This window comes from Rhinolophus hipposideros (genome assembly GCF_964194185.1).
Source record: "Rhinolophus hipposideros genome assembly, chromosome: 3".
NCBI lineage: Eukaryota > Metazoa > Chordata > Mammalia > Chiroptera > Rhinolophidae > Rhinolophus > Rhinolophus hipposideros.
In genome coordinates, this window is record NC_138049.1 from 24,594,405 (window position 1) to 24,612,201 (window position 17,797).

At 45.1% G+C, this 17,797-nt stretch overlaps 1 protein-coding gene across 2 annotated transcripts; it reads right to left on the reverse strand.

Annotated features, from left to right (window-relative positions):
* Positions 1-1,075: 1,075 nt before the first annotated feature.
* On the reverse strand, positions 1,076-16,601 carry TNFAIP3 (TNF alpha induced protein 3). Of its 2 annotated transcripts, none has more exons than XM_081043060.1 (9): positions 16,211-16,601; positions 12,825-13,134; positions 9,144-9,334; positions 8,342-8,489; positions 8,004-8,174; positions 6,979-7,159; positions 4,975-5,879; positions 3,872-4,053; positions 1,076-3,150 (listed from the first exon to the last, which is right to left on the reverse strand). In XM_081043060.1, exons 2-9 carry the CDS (start codon positions 13,117-13,119, stop codon positions 2,896-2,898), a joined length of 2,328 nt encoding a protein of 775 aa, XP_080899186.1. In that variant the 5' UTR covers positions 13,120-13,134; positions 16,211-16,601; the 3' UTR covers positions 1,076-2,895. The 2 variants fall into 2 exon arrangements, with proteins under 2 accessions (XP_080899186.1, XP_080899187.1); XM_081043061.1 differs by having other exon boundaries at positions 5,326-5,879; positions 16,211-16,402.
* Positions 16,602-17,797: the final 1,196 nt, after the last annotated feature.

The window sequence follows — 17,797 nt, forward strand, 5'->3', positions numbered from 1 at the left end:
ACTGCAATCCGCACTTGCTAGCACAGCCACCATCTTCTTGCTAGCCCCCCTTTTCTGCTAGCGTAGCCACGGCAGTTATATTAGTGGCCAACGGCTCACTGGTTACAGCTGACGGCCAACTAGCCACAGCTGATGGCCATTTACTACCTGAGCCAGAACCTTTCCACGTGAGGGTGAGAGCCTGGAAACTGCACTCCTGGCTCTGTTCCCACACTTAGTATTGAATGATATTAAAATAATTTAGTGAAGCATAATAATGGTAGTACTATAAAAAGAATATATTCTTCAATTAGCTATGCACAATGATGTATTTGTGGGTGTGAGGACACAATATGTGGGATTTGCTTTGAAATAATCCGGAAAAAAATTAAGAGGTGAGACATGAAATAAATTTGGCAAAATTGTTGAAACTGGATGATGGATATATGGAGGTTCATGGTACTCTACTTTCTTATATTTTAAAATTTCCCACAAGTTGAAAAAAATTGTAAATCATTTTTTAAAAGTGTGGTTCTCAAATTTGGCTGATGATCAGACTCTCCTGGGGAAATTAATAAAAAAGAAAAAAAGATTCCAGAAACTTGACAGTCCTGAATCAATCCTCTGTGGGTACATTTGTATTGGGTAGGAAAATGTGTCATTTTGCAATTTCCCAGGACATAGGTCACCTCTTCTAAGGTCTGACCCGGGAAGTCTTACACCAGTCTATCTTCCTCCCCTCCTCTTTCTCTTTCTTTCCTTTCTCTCTGCTTCTGCCTATCGTTTTCTCCTTCGGTACTTTATGGAGGGTGAGGGCAGGAACCTTCGGAGGAGCATAGGGCCCTGGATCTCACGGGAACGGGCACGGGCAGCCTTTCCCACTCTGCTGCGGGCCTCGGTGTCCTCACTGGTAAACCGATGTCTTACCCTCCCGCAGTGATTGGTTTTACAGAGCCCTCTTCCTGCCCATGGGTAACAGACGTGGCCCCTGCCTGCCCAGCTGTACCTTGAAATAAAGTTGTTTGGGAAGCGCGGTCTTAGTAGTTGGGCTTTTCCTTTCATCATTCATAAATAGGCAACATCAAAATTTGTTCTTAAATAATTTATTTTTTACTATTGACTTTTGTGAAAAGCTATAATTACTGAGGAAAACTTGAAGAAATCCAACAGAGTAAACAGAAGACTACTAGAGACAACTAAATGTGCAAATTTCAAATGTTTTTTATAATAAGTATAAATAACTCCATGTTTTTCACATTAAAAATGAGAATATTGCTACACACAAACTATTACAATATCAACTTAAAAGAATTAGATTAAAACACTGAAGTTTATTTGAAATCTTTAGAAAAAAATTATAAAGATTTATGTCAAGGAAAAGACTTACGACGCCCCAAGTGGAAACCATGTCAAGTAAAGACCGTATAGAATTATAGGTTGCCAATATTTTCTGGTGGTACGTCCAGACCAAAAAATAAATAAAATGGTAGCCTTTACCTCTGGGGACAACGTATTTCCCCTCCTTTTTTTTTTCCTAGAACAAGTACGACAGTAACACACAGAGAAACTGCAGACCAAGGATAGAAGGATATATCCTCACGGTTATAGGGTTTTGCTGTCCCAATGCTAAGATGTCATGGGATGCGAGGCCACTGCCCAGCACCCGGGACACAGCATGGGCACAACAAATCAAACCATCATCACAGGCCACATCTTTACCTTCTCCAATCTCACCCCTGCTGCTTTCCAAGCTCATCTCTAAGGAGGTAGGATACTGAGAGGCAATTATGTATTGTGGCTGGGAGTGGCTCTGGCCAAAGTTTCATTAAGCAGCAGCATGAGATTTTAACACACTGACTAGTGACCCCATTCCTTCTCTCCTAGGGAAGGCAACGGAAGTGCGTCAGAGATGCCGACTCCCCCACTGCAGTCAGGAACTTGCCTGACTCCACAGGACCCAAAGCAAATACGTTATCTCAAGAAGACACTACAGTGTTCTCCAGGAGCAGGAAAAAAACATCTTCATTTAAATAACCTTTACATTTGTAATAAAATAAATAAAGTGAACTCGACAGACATGAGCTTTTAACAAAGCAGCAGGTTGAGTTCATGAAAGTTATGTGTACAGGTGGTGCCCTAACAACAACCAGAAAACAGGTTATTGATAATTAGTTTTCTTATATCTCTAGGGCAGCATTTCAACATTAAAGAAAACAAAAAAATCCCTCATACATAAGGGCACATATATGTACACATTTTGACGAACACCTCACTTGAAGCTAACCTCTTTAGAAGTGAAGATGGTGATAACCGAGAGTTATACATCTTCCCACTAAGATATTGTGATTTTTGCAAAGTGGTAAAGAGCAGCTGGTTTGCTTTTCAGTATGAACTTACTCAGTCTCAGCAGCCTCAGAATCACAGTCCATGGGAAAAGAACGAGTCAGGGAAAAACCACTAACTACTGAAAATATCTGTTTTCCCTGAGCCTCCTGAGCTTCTCGCGAGGGCCTGTGGGCCACGAGACTTCAGCTTCCCGTCTCTGAGCAAGGCCAGTGGAGGGCGGGTGGAGAGGCTCTGACTGTGTGTCTTTTCCCTCTTCTGGAAAGATGACGACGCAGTCCTGGCATGCATTCCAAGTCCATAAAGTTCCTGGCCTTCCCCTCGGAGAGAAGCAACGGCCTGGGGCTGAATCCGACACCATCTGCTGCCAGTCATGAGCTTTGCTCGAAGGCCACCTGGGAATGTCCCCTGGTTACCAAATTCAAGACCATGACCCAGAGCTTATCTTTCCTCTCCTGCTCAAAGACACCGCCCAGCCTACTGTTGCTGGGCCTGAGCCTCCAGTGGCATCCAGAGTGTTCTGAGTATAGCACCATGGTGGCGACCGGCTGCAGCTGGCTCACCTGTCTCCGGTTAGCCGTACATCTGCTTGAACTGAAAGCACTCATTGCAGTAGCCGTTGCACTTGGTGTTGCCAAAGTGATCGCAGGCGGGGGCCAGGCAGCGCTGCTTGGGGGGCTCTTCGGGAGCCTGCTCGGCCCGGTGCCGGCACTCCATGCAGAGCTCCTCACTGCGGCAGGCCAGGATGTTCTTGCAGGAGGCCCGGGCACATTTGGGCCTGGAGGCGCTCTGCGTGGTTCGAGGCACGTCTCTGCGCTGGCTCATTCTCTGAGGGAGGAGAGCAGAGAGAATTGTGGCTCACAGGTCTCAGGGGGAGCACACTGTCGATGCTCCAAAGAGCTCTGTGGGGCGAAGAGCAGCGGCCTGACCAGGGGAACCGCAATTGATGAACAGGAGTGTTCTGAGGACTTCCCTTCCAATCCCACAAAAGCAGACCCAGCCCCAGGGAGGCCAACGGAACCCCCAATTCTAACACGGAAGCTACCAATGCTGGCCCAGCTCGCTTCCCTTTGGACTCATAAGCAACCCTTATTTTTTTAGACAGATTCCATACTGTTCTGTAAACAACAGAAGAGGCGTCCATCAATCAGATGGCATTAAGTGGCAGCTCTGGACGCTCTGTCCCCTCCTCCTGTTTCCTCTTGATAAAGGATCAGTAAGAAAGTCTGCTGGCCACTGAGGTGTCTGTGCTACTACTACAAATCCAAGCAGTCTCTGGTCGCCGTCTGGCTTTGGGAGGCTTCTGAAGCAGTGTGACTCTACGGCTTATTTTATTGGCTTTTTAAAATGAATTCTAAAGTATACTTAGGCCATTTAAATCAATAGTAGTGGCTACACTTTCAACCCCAGCACCACAGGTGCTTTTTCCCCAGGTTCTTCCCTGGAACTCAGTAAGGAGGAAAGGCTGCTGATCAGTCGGTCGGAAGAAACCGCACCAGCAAGGAGGAGTGCCTCACAGGAGAGGGCAAAGTACCTCGAAATGTCTTACCAGTTGCTCTTCAGTCCTTTTTGCTTCATGAAATCTCTGATTTTGAGCTTCAATGAAACACTTCTGACAGTATCCTTCAAACACGGTGCTTCCCAGGGTGCCACATTCCCTTCCTAGGCAGGGGACCGCATTCTGGAACCTGGAGGCTGTGGGACTGGCTTTCCCCGAGGCAGCAACAAAATCTAAAAGAGAGATGATGCTAATCAGTACCACATATGGGTCACCTAGCAGAGAGGGACAATGACATGAGAGAAATACAGGTTCCAAATACAGATTAAGCCAGCCTTCTGTCTCTGTGTGTGTGTGTGTGTGTGTGTGTGTGTGTGTATACACACACACACACACACACACACAGGGTGTCAAAAAATGTATAAAAAAGTATACACATTTTAAGAAAGGAAAACTATTAAAATTGTAATATTTAATATATACTGATAACAAAAGATGAATACAAGTCTCATTTGACTTCTGCAATTACAAGAGGAGCTCAAAGTGGTTACCATCAGCATCCAGACACTTCTGATTATGGTCAACTACTGCTTGAGCAACGTTGACCAAAGTGTCCAATTGTATGTTTTTCTGGTACCCCCGGGGTTTGTGTGTGTGTGTGTGTGTGTGTCCTTTTATAATTTTCAATTGAAAATTGGAACATCTCTCACTTTTGAACATGGCACACTGGTCAGTCACAGGAACAGAACAGACACACATTAACTGCCTGTCCATCTTTCAGATTAGAGATTTCTAAAACCATAAATGTTTTCTTACAATGTCAGTGGAGACTTCCTCTCTCCAGCTGCTGCTCTTCAGATTTTGAGTTTTCTCTATTACACCAAAGTTTCAAAAGAGGTCTAAACTATATAAACGCAACAGCAAATGACTTATGGAAACAAATTCTATGAACTCTATCTACAGGGAACTTTCGGGATTTGGAACATGGTATCCTGTGCCTTTTGCTTCTATGTTCGGCTGGCAGAGCTGCTGTGACTGTCCCTCTGGTATTTTACCCCACTGCCCAGAGGGGCTCCTTTCTAGAAGTTCAAGGAAGAAAACCTGTTCTAGACCGGGGTTTTGAAACAGGTTAGGAAATCCATCATTTCACTCACATTTATTTTCTCTGTACTCGATGAAACACAGCGTGCAAAAGCCCTGGTTTTCTGGAGTCCCAAAATACATGCAGCCAGCTTTTCTGCACTTGCTTGTCCCTATCCTGTCCCCTGGAGTCCTTGCGGCCTGAGAGAGGCAGCCAGAGGGGACCTCACTCCCAGCTCTGTGACAAGAATGTGGGGAGAGACTCTGGAAGAGCTGCGACGGGTCCGACTTGGACCTCTGATGGCAGGAGGGAGGGATGCTGGAGCTGAGGTTCGAGGAGGACTCTGTCGTAGTCCTTTTGAAGCAAGTACTGCAGATCCCATTAAATGTCCTGGTGACATCCTGGAGGCAGGCTCGGCACTTACCAGGATCTAAATGCCTGTTGTCCGAGATGTGGCCCACATTCAGTTGCCGGGCATTGTGGCAACGCTCACAGAATCCATTGTGCTGCACGTTCAATGTGAAAGGGCAGCCAGGGCTCCTGCACTTCATAGCGGTGGTCTCGCTGAACAGGAAAAGGCTGGGGGCTGTTGGAGGGGCTGAATGAGGTCCCCCAGCAGGCTCCTCTGGGCCCCAGGCCATGGGCTCATAGGCCTCGCCTCTAGAGGCACCAAGCATCACATCAGGGCCCGGCTTGCAGTTCATCTTTGGGGATTTGTTTGGGTTCTTTTGCCGCCTCTCTGCGCATTCATGGCACCAAGGCTGGGTGTTCACGGACATGAAGAAAGGACAGTTGGGTGTTTCACATTTTACATCCATGAGAGAAAGCTGGGGAACAGAAGGTTCCAAAGGATTCTGAGCGTGCAGCTCTCTCCGCCCCTGCTCTTTGTTCTCCTGCCACTTCTTGTACTCGTGCTGGACAAGTTCAAAGTAATCATCTACCAGGTTGATTTCTTTTGGTAAGTTAGCTTCATCCAACCTGAAGAATAAAAGAAAAAATATGAGCTCACACACACACACACACACACACACACACACACACGCACAATTCCACATCAGTAGCTCACAGAGCAAACTTGCACAACGTGGATTCAGGCAATCACTTTATAACCAGTCATTGAAATGCAGGCCTATCACGAAGAGTTTGCACCTCCCACAAAACATGGTCTAGTATGTCATGATTTCAAAAATCCCAGTCTTCTCTAATCAACCTTGGTCCACCCAAAGTTATGGATAATTCTAAATAAAGGGCTACACTGGGGCTGCCTCTACACTTAATGACTCTATTCTGCTTTTAAAAAGTCATTTTTACTTTCTAACTTCTCAGAGATCAACCGTGTAGTTCTTTTGGGACTAGTCTACTCTATGGTACAAACTACTTTGGAACTTTTGTGTTTTAAACTGATGCCTGGTCTGTATTAGAGTTAATTGTCATGAGCAGTAACTAAGAAGCAGACACACACTCAGGCATTATTTATTTCTGACTCTGTAAGTTGTTACTCTCCAATTTGGGAAACTGATTCTCTTACGCCTTCATGGTCATCTCTTTGCGCATTTCAAGTTCTAAGACATAGGCATCTGTTTGACATAAAGCCAGTGTTTAAAATATGGACACCTGTGCACTCTGGGTGTCTCCTCCCCTTTCCTTGTGGTGACATCAAATGGCTACCACATAAACACCTTCTACAACCCAGTCTGTGTCTGGGGTGTCTGTCCTTATCAAGAAGCCAAGGAAAGTTGACTTTTGTTTCTAAGAAGTTTCACTTGCTAGTCCAGTACTAGGACAATTAAGAAAAACAACTATCCTTAACATAAAGACATTTTTAAAAGCCACAAGTCTGACTCTCAGCATCCAGATGTGCAAGAAAATCATTGTGGATAAATTACTTGCTTCCATTTGAAACCAAAGTTTGTGATCCTCTTTGAGTCATACACAAACCTCTGAATTTGTTTCACATTGGAAGAAACTGGCTTTAAATGACTTTATTGTTGAGCTTTGGAGTGGCAGCAGCTTACGTGACTGAATTAAAAACAGCTGAATTCAAGACAAAGGCTAGAGCTCAAATTAAAGTGCTTACTTTGCAGCATTAATCAAATGGGTGGTGCCGTGGTCCCAGCCTTGGACTGGGATTTCTATCACCATCAAGTACTCTTTCAAGAGCTTCTCCTTCATCTCATTTTCAGGATCTGTCAAAAAGTGAACTTTTAAGTCTTCAAATCTTCCTCGCTCTCTGTTAACAAGTGGAACAGCTCGGATTTCTGAGGGGAAAAAATAACACAGAAGCCAAATATGATTCTACGAAATGAGACTGTGTGTGAGGCAACATAGGTATATAATGATTAAAATTTGAATGTACAGAAAGGATACAATTAGAGTGGAAAAGTATTATCTAGCCACAAACTCAAATGCGGAAACAAACTGCACAAAACTCTAATATAAAATGCATTGTTTCCAGGAAGCTCGCAGAATATTAAGCAGCCTGGAGGCAGTGGATCTCATAGGTTAAATTCCCACACTTCAGAATCAGGCTGATCTGATTCGAACGCTGACTTTGCCACTTTCAAATCTGTGACATTAGGGAAGTTATTTAACCTCTCTGAGTTTCAAGGCTTTATCTGTAAAATAAGGCTACCAAGGCTTGCAGCCCCTACGCATGCTGTGAGGATGAAATAAAACAATGTACCTACAACACTTACAAAGTGCCTATTGCACATTAAGCTATGACAGTCAGAGCTAACCTGACAGACATCTACCTGCTTCGTTCCACACACTGTATTAAGGGCTCTGTGTGCCTTAATTTGTCATGTAGTAATACAAATGGTAATAGCAAGATGTATACATATATCTTCTATTTGCAACTAACATGCTGAAAGTACTTTCCAAGCCTTACACAAAAAGGTAGGCGGATATCATGATTACTTCTATTGCATTACTGTTGCTAACCAAGCAAATAACAGATTACTGTTTTTAAAGACAAATAATACACGTCAATGAGATAATTTCAATGAGGACCAAAAGAGCAAATAGTGACGTTCGGTGGGAACAGGGTGTGCCGCTATGTGCCAGCAGTTACAAATGTGAATTGATGCTCAGTATTCTCACCAGGCCCACTGTCCTTCAGGGTCACCAGGGGTACAAAGTGTTGGCTGTCATAGCCGAGAACGATGGGGTATCTGTAGCATTCCTGGGCAGGCCAATGGAGAGGCAAGTAAATTCCGCCCACCTTCAAAGGAGCGAAATTGGAACCCGATTCCAAACTTCTCAGCATTTTGTCTGTTGAAGGAAAGAGAAAGAAAAAAATAAGGCCCTCAGGTGACTTTCATCAAATCCCACTTAGCTACTGTTGCCTGTAACTTTGGCAGCATGGCTTTTTCCTACGAGCTGAAGCACGAAAGCTGAAAAGCACTTCAATACAAATAAGCGATCTGTGGGAATCTCACCTGAAATGACAACGATCGGCCTTCTGAGGATGTTGCAAAGGACAAATATGTGTATTTCTTCTAGTGAATTATACTGAAGGCCACTTCGGGCTCCTGGGGTGTCTGTGGATGCCATTTTGATAAGGTTGTCCCACTCATCAGTCCAATTCTAAAGGGGGAGGGGTAAAGAGGAATAAAACTCATGGAATGTACTTTGCATTAAAAAAAAATCATTCTGACGTCATTGTATAGTTATTCATTTATATAACTCAGCTTAATTTTCCCCTTCCTGGAAATTATCATTCAAATGATCACCCTTTTTCCCCCATTTTGGTTCTCTTCCTTTACTTTTTCCCACTACAAGGCCAAAGTGGGGGAGGATGGGGACAGCACCTGCTTTCAAAAAAATCCCTGATGAGGCATATCATTGAAGCCCCTCATCCAAATGTACACAAAAATCCCAAACTTGTGACTGAGAATGGTGAGGTCTGAATTTGACTGGCTGGCTCAGTACAGCATGCAAAGAATAATCAAACTGAAAAACGACCAACACGTCACAGGGAAAGCCATGAACAGAACGATCAAGCTAAAATAAAGACACACACAGCTGGGCATCTGCTACCCTAAAGCCTCCCAATAGGGATAAATGCCTCCAGGTCATCCTGCAGGAGGTTTCTGGTGTTTTCCATTGACTACGCTTTGCTTAGCCAAGTGCATGTGACTTAGTACATCATATGCTGCTGAGAGCAGGGGCTGGCCTAAGGTACCCTCCCCCCACCATCGTGCTGTGTCCATAGATGCTTAATGGGGGAACAAAACATACCCGAGTGTCATAGCAAAGCCCCGTTTCCACAAATTCCTGAGATTTAAGAGACTCCAGCTGCCAGCGGAATTTAAAGTTGCGTGTGTCCGTCTCCTTGAGAGTGCTGAAGAGCGCCTTCCTCAGGACCAGGTCTGTGTCCTGAACCCCCCACATGTACTGAGAAGCAGCGTGCATCAGGCAGTTTCCATCACCTGAGGACACAAGGGAAGCAAAGTCAAGCAATTCACATCCAAGGCCCAGCACAGGATCTCAGAATAAACGAGCCCTGTTGCTATCATGGGGGACCCAAGAAAGCTCGCAGCAATGCGAATGGTTGAATTTCTCAGTCAAAGGGCCCACTGATACCATTTCACAAGGTGATTGCAGCTTTAAGGGAAAAAAAAATCATTCTTGTCACTCTTATTTTTAGTGACTGAGACCAACAGAGCACAGGAGCCAGGGACAGACAATCATGGGACATTGGTTCCAGCTCGGCTCTGCCCTGACTCGTTTAGGTGACCTTGGGGGAAATTCCTTCACCTCTCTGATTATTTTTCCTCTTTGTGAAATGAGGGCATTGGATTATGATCTATGAAGTCTGTCCCTTTCCAACATGCCTTGATGCTCTGGCTAGGACTGACACCATTGCTCTCTGACTCGAAGAGAGAACACACAGGGAACATGCACAAACCAGGAAGCTGGCTTAGCTCCATTGCTAGACAAGGACGGTCTGGCTATGACTCAGTGGTAAATGACTTGACCATTCCACTGTAGCCTTTGAGGCCTGGGAGTTTCCTCTACTGGTTTGTAAGTGGGATTGAGAACACCGAATTACCACCTGCCTGCCCTCCCATCACTGCCCCGTCGCCCTCCCAGAAATGCTGTATGTGAGCCTGTTAGAAATCACAGAGTCCTTCTTAAAAGTTCAAGAGTGACTGGATGTCTATATTTGAAAATAACTCAGTGTTTATAGAGCTGACATTTAAGAATTTTGAGCATTTTGAACAAAACCTAGTTCTAATTTTATTCCATTCATTTGTTACTTTGATAGGTTAAAATCCACAATTTAAGGGACTGCACGTATTCCAACCTGCAAACAACTAATATTTTGGTGGAATGTTTAATATACCCAAAAAACTGAATTTCTTAATCTCTTTTGGCAAGTGCACAATTGTTATTTTTTTATTCATTTTTTTGATATTTCCATCTATTTTTATTATGGCAGGAGCTTGCACGATTGTTTCTAAAAAGAAAAGTTCAACTGTTTTCTTTCTTATAAGTAAGTCAACAAAGCTATTTGAAATTTTACCAAATATTAATTATAGTCAAACTGTAAAAAAAAACAAAACGACAAAATCCCTCAAGAACACATCCATAACCAGTATCCCTTCAATGTACACACTTACAAAAACTAGCTAAATAAGTACTCAAACAAATGAACGAAAAAGATCACCCAAGCAGTGTGTCTTGGCAGAAGTGTAGCAACGACTGCATTCTGTTGAAATTTCCCCTTTGCAAAATCTAGAGCAAAGATAAGGCTTTTTTTCTTCTTCTTGTGCTTACTTTCAGTTCTTTATTGAGATGCACCAGTATAAAATTCCCTAAGTAACATCTGGAATTCCCCAGTGCTAAGTTATTTGACTAGCAATTGAGCAACAGCTATTGTACTTTTTGTTCTGGTGTGCAGACATTTAAACTGCGAAGTGCACCCTGGACTTTCCAAGTGGGTGTGGCCAGGGTGAGCTGGAATAGGGCTACTCATTATACAAGTGAAATCGCTGCAGCCAATAGATGCTGGAATTTTTCACATGAAGTTTCAATTTTATGCCACCTACTCCCTTCCTCATTCACCGCAGTCTCATATCCTCAAATGCAAACTTGTGAATCACCCCCTCCCCAGACCACTGACTTGTAGAATCCTCCTATAGGTGGAAGGCTTAAAACGAAAAGGTGCCAATAAAAATCTGAGGAAAAGTCATTTGTTTCCCCCCACCCCGCCCCTAAATATCTTTCCTCCTTTTCCAGAATTTTAAGAAATTTTCTGGCAAGTGGGAAAGGAAAAGGATTCTGAGCCTAAATATCCCTATTTCCAGAAAATGTTATCAAAATGCACTGGCCTTTGTAGTTTTCTTTGTAGGGTGAACCCTTGTTGATTTAAATGACAAATCTTTGCAAAACAAGTGTTTACTCTTTATATTCCATTTGTTTCTTAAGGAAATAGAGCAAGTGAAACTTAAAATGTCAGTTAACGCTGTTCGGGATAGTAAGGTTTTCCCCCTTTCTACCACTTGTCTAATTTGGCAGAATCTCTTTGTTTCCAACTCTCCCAAAGTTGACTCCATCCCATTTTTGTAACAAAAAGGGAGAGAGTTAAAACCACAAGCTGTCAGGAATACAAACCCCTTGATGATGACTTCACATAATTACCGACTTCTATACATCTATGCGTCACTTAGTGCCAAGAACAATGGAAACACTAGCTATCCCCATTTCTGTTTTTCCCTACCTGCATCTAAGCATCAATACTTCAAAAAATACAAGCAAGATGTCGAGATGCTGCACAAGACCCCCATGGCCCAAAGCAAGAAAACACATCCCTCAAACACACCAAGTTACCCAAGTCAAAAATGGCCAAAGTTAATGCACCAATGAAGTTACTTCAGTTAATGTTCTTATCATGTCATTGTCAGGCAGGACTTTCTGCACCAGGATGTAGGTATAATTTCAATTGGCATGGTTTAGGATTGTCACGGATCTAAGGACCTGATATTTCTGCCCTTACCTAGACTCCAAGTATTCAACTGATCTTGAACAGTCTACTTGCTTCTCGTGATAATTAGCTATATCTGTAAAGCAGAATTTTGTATCTGCCTGAAACAGTATGCTTGGATGTTTCTGTGATGTGCATACTCTTGCTCAAAGGAAATAATTAAAAAACAAAACAGTAAAGCTTAGAACAGGAAACAACTACTAGTGGTAACGGGCCATTGGGCAGATAGGCACAGACAGCAGCAAGAAATTCAGTACTAACCCTAAAAATAACAAAGTAGAGGTCTAAAATCAGTGCTAAAAATCTCAAATATATTGCTAGTTCATATCATGGGACCATAAACAACAGAACCTAGATAAGGGAGGAGGAGACAACAGGAGCCCCTCTTTTTTTTCAACAGCCGTTCACTGGTTAACCCATAAAATGCCATCAATTTAAGAAGTGACCAAGGCCAAAAAAATAAATAAATAAGAAGTGACCAAGGCCATGGTCACAAGCATCTTCTAATGACAGTGGGAAACAACAGTAATGCCAGTTTTCACACCAGGCTTTCCTTTTGAAATTAAAGCCTTTTAGCATTTCCATTACTGGCCAGGGAAGGGTATTTTACAGACGATTAAACAGTCCCAAGAATTACTTACATAAATCACCTAACAGGGGCATGGTGTTTAGAAATGCATTCCCTAAGCCTTGATGCTCTCTGCTTTCTAATATATACAATTCAAAAATATCCTTAATGAGAATATTCACAAAACAAGCTTGCTTTCATCAAATGCCCCCAAAGATTTTCTATACTAAGATGTCTATGGCCTCAAGAGATTTGAGTTTGGGCGAGTTCTATTAAAATTAAATGAATGGGGACCCAGCAGTGTGGAAGCCACCCCACCCCAACCCACCCCCCCCCCAACCCCCTAGACAAAAGCTTGTCTTACCATTTGTTTTCAGGGCCACAAGCTTCCTGACTTCTCGACACCAGTTGAGCTTCTTCTGGCTTTCCAGGGAGGCCTGGATGTTTCTGTCAATGAGGGCTTTTTGGATGATCTCCCGAAATTGTGGACAAAACTGGCAAGTTCTGAACATTTCCAGTGTGTATCGGTGCATGGATTTAAAATGATAAATGATCCCATTGGTAGGTTTAAAAATATCTTCTGGAGTCCTCTCTCTGATCTTCACAGCTTTCCGCATATTGCTCAAATACAAAGCCAGAGGAAGAAGTTGTTCAGCCATCCTGCTCCACAACACCTGAAGAGAAGGGAAAAAAGCCATTCCGTTAGCTTGACTTTGATACTACTCCTATATACCTTCCTGCAGGAAACCCCAGTGTTTGATCTTCTCATTACCCTAATCTGTAGGCAAAAGATCTTAGTCACCTCTACTCCCAGGATACTAGCTGGCCCCAAAGATTAACTCACACTGGACTGTTTTAAGTTACATCACTCTTAAAGATTAGTCTAAACAAGAGAAGGAAGGCGGAGAGTGGGTATTGAGGAGGAGGGGAATAACCCTGTACTGGAAAGACAGTAAATATTTTGTGAAAAATCCTGCAATTTTATGCTGTCCCACAGGCATCTGATTAGAGTTTCCTCATTAGCCCCAAAGAGAAATATTTATAAAGTGTTTATTTATAAAATATATTATATTATTTATAAAGTTATAACTGAATGTTTTATAACCAATACAAAAGCCTATTTCCAGCAAGATGCTTTGCAATTTTAAGAGCAATCAGCAGTTTTCGAACCTCTCCACTGAATTTTACAACATCAGAATGAGAAACAGAATAATAACAGTAATAGAATAATTACTACACTTCCAAGAGCAGACATTGGAGCTCAATTACTTCAATGCAACTGCCAACCAAATTTTATCATGCTTGGTACCAATACTCAGATGTATTTCCCACCCTGTCTTCACCCTGAAATCTTCAAACATAATCAACTGGTAGAAGGAAATGAAAGTCTGGAAATAAAAGAGGAAAGAAATTTCAGCAAGGGACACATGAAAGAGGAGGGGGACAAAACCAGCATCCACAACCCATGCCAACAGTGTGGAATGATGTAAACGGACGTAACGTGGAATCTTTGCAGTGGGGAGCTGTGTGGAGAGCCAGCTCTCTCATTCACTGGTCATTAGTAGGTTGCTTTGCCATACATCCTAACTTCCAAGATAAAGACGGTTTCAGAGCATGAAGATACTCCCTAGAAGTTTCCTGCATCATGCTATTTGCCAGGGCCAAGCCTCTAGTTGAGAAAGAAGTTAAACCAATATAAATGAGAGAAGAAACCTACATATTAGGGAAGCCACTCCTGAGTGGGTCTAGTTTCTCTTAAAACCATTGATAAGGTGATCTGGATTCTTGTGGCCCACTCAATGGCGAGAGCTGGACTAGATGACCCCAAGAATGCTCCTGAGGAATTTTCTGGTAGTAGCTTTGGGTCAGGATCCCTAATCTGATTACCAGAGCAGGTCTGGAGAAGTCATACTCTGGGTAAGATATTAATCTCGCCTTTGATGTCAACCATTGCCTGCAGGTAGAATTAGGCCAAATTATAGCAGGACCACAAACACAATGAAGGGACAAAAATATCACGCATACTTCCCCTTTGTGGCATAGCAAAAGTCTCTCTTATGATGTCATCCATTTGTCCATCAGTCACTTAACAAGCACTGTCTGGCCATCTATTGAAGGTTGTGCTTGACCTGGGGGCTGAAAATCCAAGACAACCTTCCTTACTCCCCAACTTGAAATCACCCAAGCATCTTAGTCTGCAGCTCAGGTAACAGAAGTACAGGTCATGCTCCGGTCCCACACTCTCCAGGAGCAGAGCTTTGCCTTGAAGCCAGGTCTTCCAACACCTGCCCCTTGCTATTCTCACAGCACCATACCTGTGGTTGCAATGCCGGCTTTTCCAGATGGAAAAGGACGGGCCATAGGAAGATTTTAAACTAGCTAGGTGCAGGAGTTTTGCTTTTCTGACTCTTCTATTATTTTCTTCTGCACCTAAAGATCTTTCAAATAGCGAGAGCTGTAAACCATATGCAAGACATGTGATGGTCAATATTCAATAGCCCGGTCTCATCTCATTCACAGGTTTAGCCTCGCACTGCCTGCAGAATTGCCTCCTTAAAAGAAATCAAAACCCACTGTCCAAAGTACCCCTTACTTAGATTTCTCCACACTTAAGATTCAAGAATAAATTTGACTGACCTATGATTGCGATGTCCTTATAGGCAATGGCATACAAGATGGCCCTTCACTTTTAAGTTTCTGTTACCTCACTAACTTTTTATCAACAAATACCTCATGGAATTTTTGGAAAATATTCAAAAATTGTACAGAGAATTGCAAGCATGAAAGAAGCACCTTAGACAATGAGAATGGAGCCGTGACTGGATGCTCAATAACCTGGGCCATTGGGGCTGTGGTCCAGAAGACTCTTTAATGAACAAGGGTTCTCCCAAAATGCTGTCCTGAGACACTTGACCAGACCGGCTTTCCAAGGAAAGATCAGAGGCACGAACAACTGAAAACAAAGCCGTCTCCAAGAGAGCTGAGCTCCTTCCTTACTTAATACCACTGCTTTCCTGAGAGGCCAGGTGGCAGGATGTGGGACGACCCGGCTGACAAAGACAGTCTGCCTGTGAGGTAGGGGCTGGGGCAGGGGCGTGCAGACCGCTCTACACTGGAGCCCCCAAAAGGCAGGCCAACGACTCACTTCTCCATGCACAGGTCTGTTACACTGCTGCAACTGAAAACTATGAATCTCCTCCCGAGTCCCCAGCCTAGAACCCCTGCACAGAACTCTTTGGAGTGTCTGCAAGCTGTCCCTGGAAAGGTTAGCAGACTGAGCCCCCCAACCCCGCCGGGATTTGTTGCCCGAGACACACCGCCGTTGCACTGGTCGTGCACAACCTGGGAAGAAGCCACAGCATTCTGCAAGGTCTACGTGGCTATGAGCTTGCAGCCCTTGGTTCCCAAAAAGACACGAAAAGGAGCAGAACAGCAACGACCACCCGACCAAGCGGCCACGGGGGCGACTCTCCACCAGTCGGCTGCAGTGTAAATTCTCTGCATAATCTGAAAGGACTAGCCGGCTGGAGGAATCCAGGGCTGTCACCTGAACAGCTGGCGCGGCAACCTCAACTCCCAGCATTTCAAACCCCACACAATGAGCATGAACGGCCAACAAAGTGCCCTCCAGGACCGCTGCAACACCAATGCCCAGTCGACGGGTCCAGCCCGCACGTCGCTGCCCGAAGCGCGTCCGCAGCCCGTGCCCCGAGGAGCCCCGGGCCGACTGCCCCGGGATGCGGTGGTTACCTCTCCCGGCCGCCCGATCCTCTCTCCAAGTCCCCAGTTCCAGGTCAGCCCAGGCGAACGCCGCAGGCCGTGCTTGTGGTCGGCGTCGGAGCCGGCTGGAAGCGGCGCCCCATGGACGCGGGGGCTCCGGACTCGCGGGCGGGCTGCGCCGGCCGGGGGAGTGGATCGCGCCCGCCGCCGCCGCCGCCTCAGGTCTCCGGCGGCCTCTCGCCGCTCCGCCCCCTGCGGGCTCTGAGCACGCAGCGCTTGGCCCGCCGCGAAGGCTGGAGACTGCCAGTTCTCTTTTTTCCCTTTCTGTTTTACCGCCGCGGCCAGGCCAGCCGGGGATTTCCGAAACGCGGGGACTTTCCACTCGGCAGGTCACGTGCCCTGCAGTGTCGCGGGCCGGCTCGCCGCGGCGCAGGGAGGCCGCCGCCGAGGGGCGCCGCAGCCCCGCCCCGCCCGCCCCGCCCCGCCCCGCCCCGCTCGCCTCCAGAGAAACTCCTGCGCCCCGCCCCGGGGTGTCCCCGCGTGAGTCACCTGGGCATTTCGGAAGCTGAACCCAACGTCACATCCATGTGGAAATCGCTATTATGGGAACTGTAAACGAAGTCGGTTTTTTTCAGTCGTTCTGCAGAAAAGCAACTGTGGAGAACAAGGGAAAAAGAAAAAAAGAAAACCCTAAAAACCACCCCGGTGTCCGGGACCTCTGGCTTGAACAGCTTGGGCTGTGCACGTGATGAATTCGTAGGGGAGCCCCGGACTCTAGGCCCCCGCGGGGATTTCGAGAAAAAGAAGCAGTCACGGTCTTGCTCCCTTACTACCTGTGTCCCTGAAAGCCAGGGATCCCAGGCTGATGGGATGCAAGTCTCAGGTGACAGACCGCCTGGCCCTGCAGCCTTAAAATTCGCAGGAACCAGGCAGGACTTAGATAAAATTAGAAATCTGAACAACTGCCAACCAACCCCATCCCGCACTTGATTATTTTGCCTTGTCCATTTCTACACACCAGGTGTCCAGATGGCATCACGTTCAGGTAGCTTTTCACTTCTAGTCCATTACTGTCCCTGCTATGTCCCCCTAAAACCTTAGTAGGAGTCTTTTTAGATGTCCTGATAATCACTTCCAAGATGCCAGTGGGGTAATTACTCCCCCTCCCCTCCCTTATTAAATAGTGTGATAACCATTGTCTTAATCCAGAGCTGTCCTGTGGAGATAGGTGTGAGCCACCTGGGCAGTGGAAGTGCATGAGGGAGGGATATTAGGCCCTTTTACCACCCTGTTGGCCCATTTCCTAGAATGGCTACACTAGAACTAGATTCAAATATTCTGTACCATTGTCCCCTTGTAGACTTCAGCATACTTGACAGGCATGTTTCGTCCTATTCGAATTAGAAAAACCTGCTCCTTTCTCCAGTAAGGACCTGCAGAGACTGGGAATGAGGCTGGGTGGAGGGTGGCACTGTTTTGGCAAAGGGAGACTTAGAGCAGAGCCTCAGTAATGGTCAAAGTCCCAAATCTGGTGCTGGTCATTTGAAACTGATGGCTGGAATTTTTTTCAAATCCAAATCTTCTGGTATTTGCTCTCTTCTTGGTTCACAAATGCTT

Bases quoted from the DNA above. Each gene is read 5' to 3' on its own strand.
- TNFAIP3 (XM_081043060.1), bottom strand. From the start codon at position 13,119: ATGGCTGAACAACTTCTTCCTCTGGCTTTGTATTTGAGCAATATGCGG. The intron at 9,335-12,824 runs GTAAGACAAGCT...TTGTGTCCTCAG, and splicing joins TGTGGCCCTGAAAACAAATG to GTGATGGAAACTGCCTGATG. The intron at 4,054-4,974 runs GTGAGTGAAATG...TCTCTCTTTTAG, and splicing joins CGAGTACAGAGAAAATAAAT to ATTTTGTTGCTGCCTCGGGG.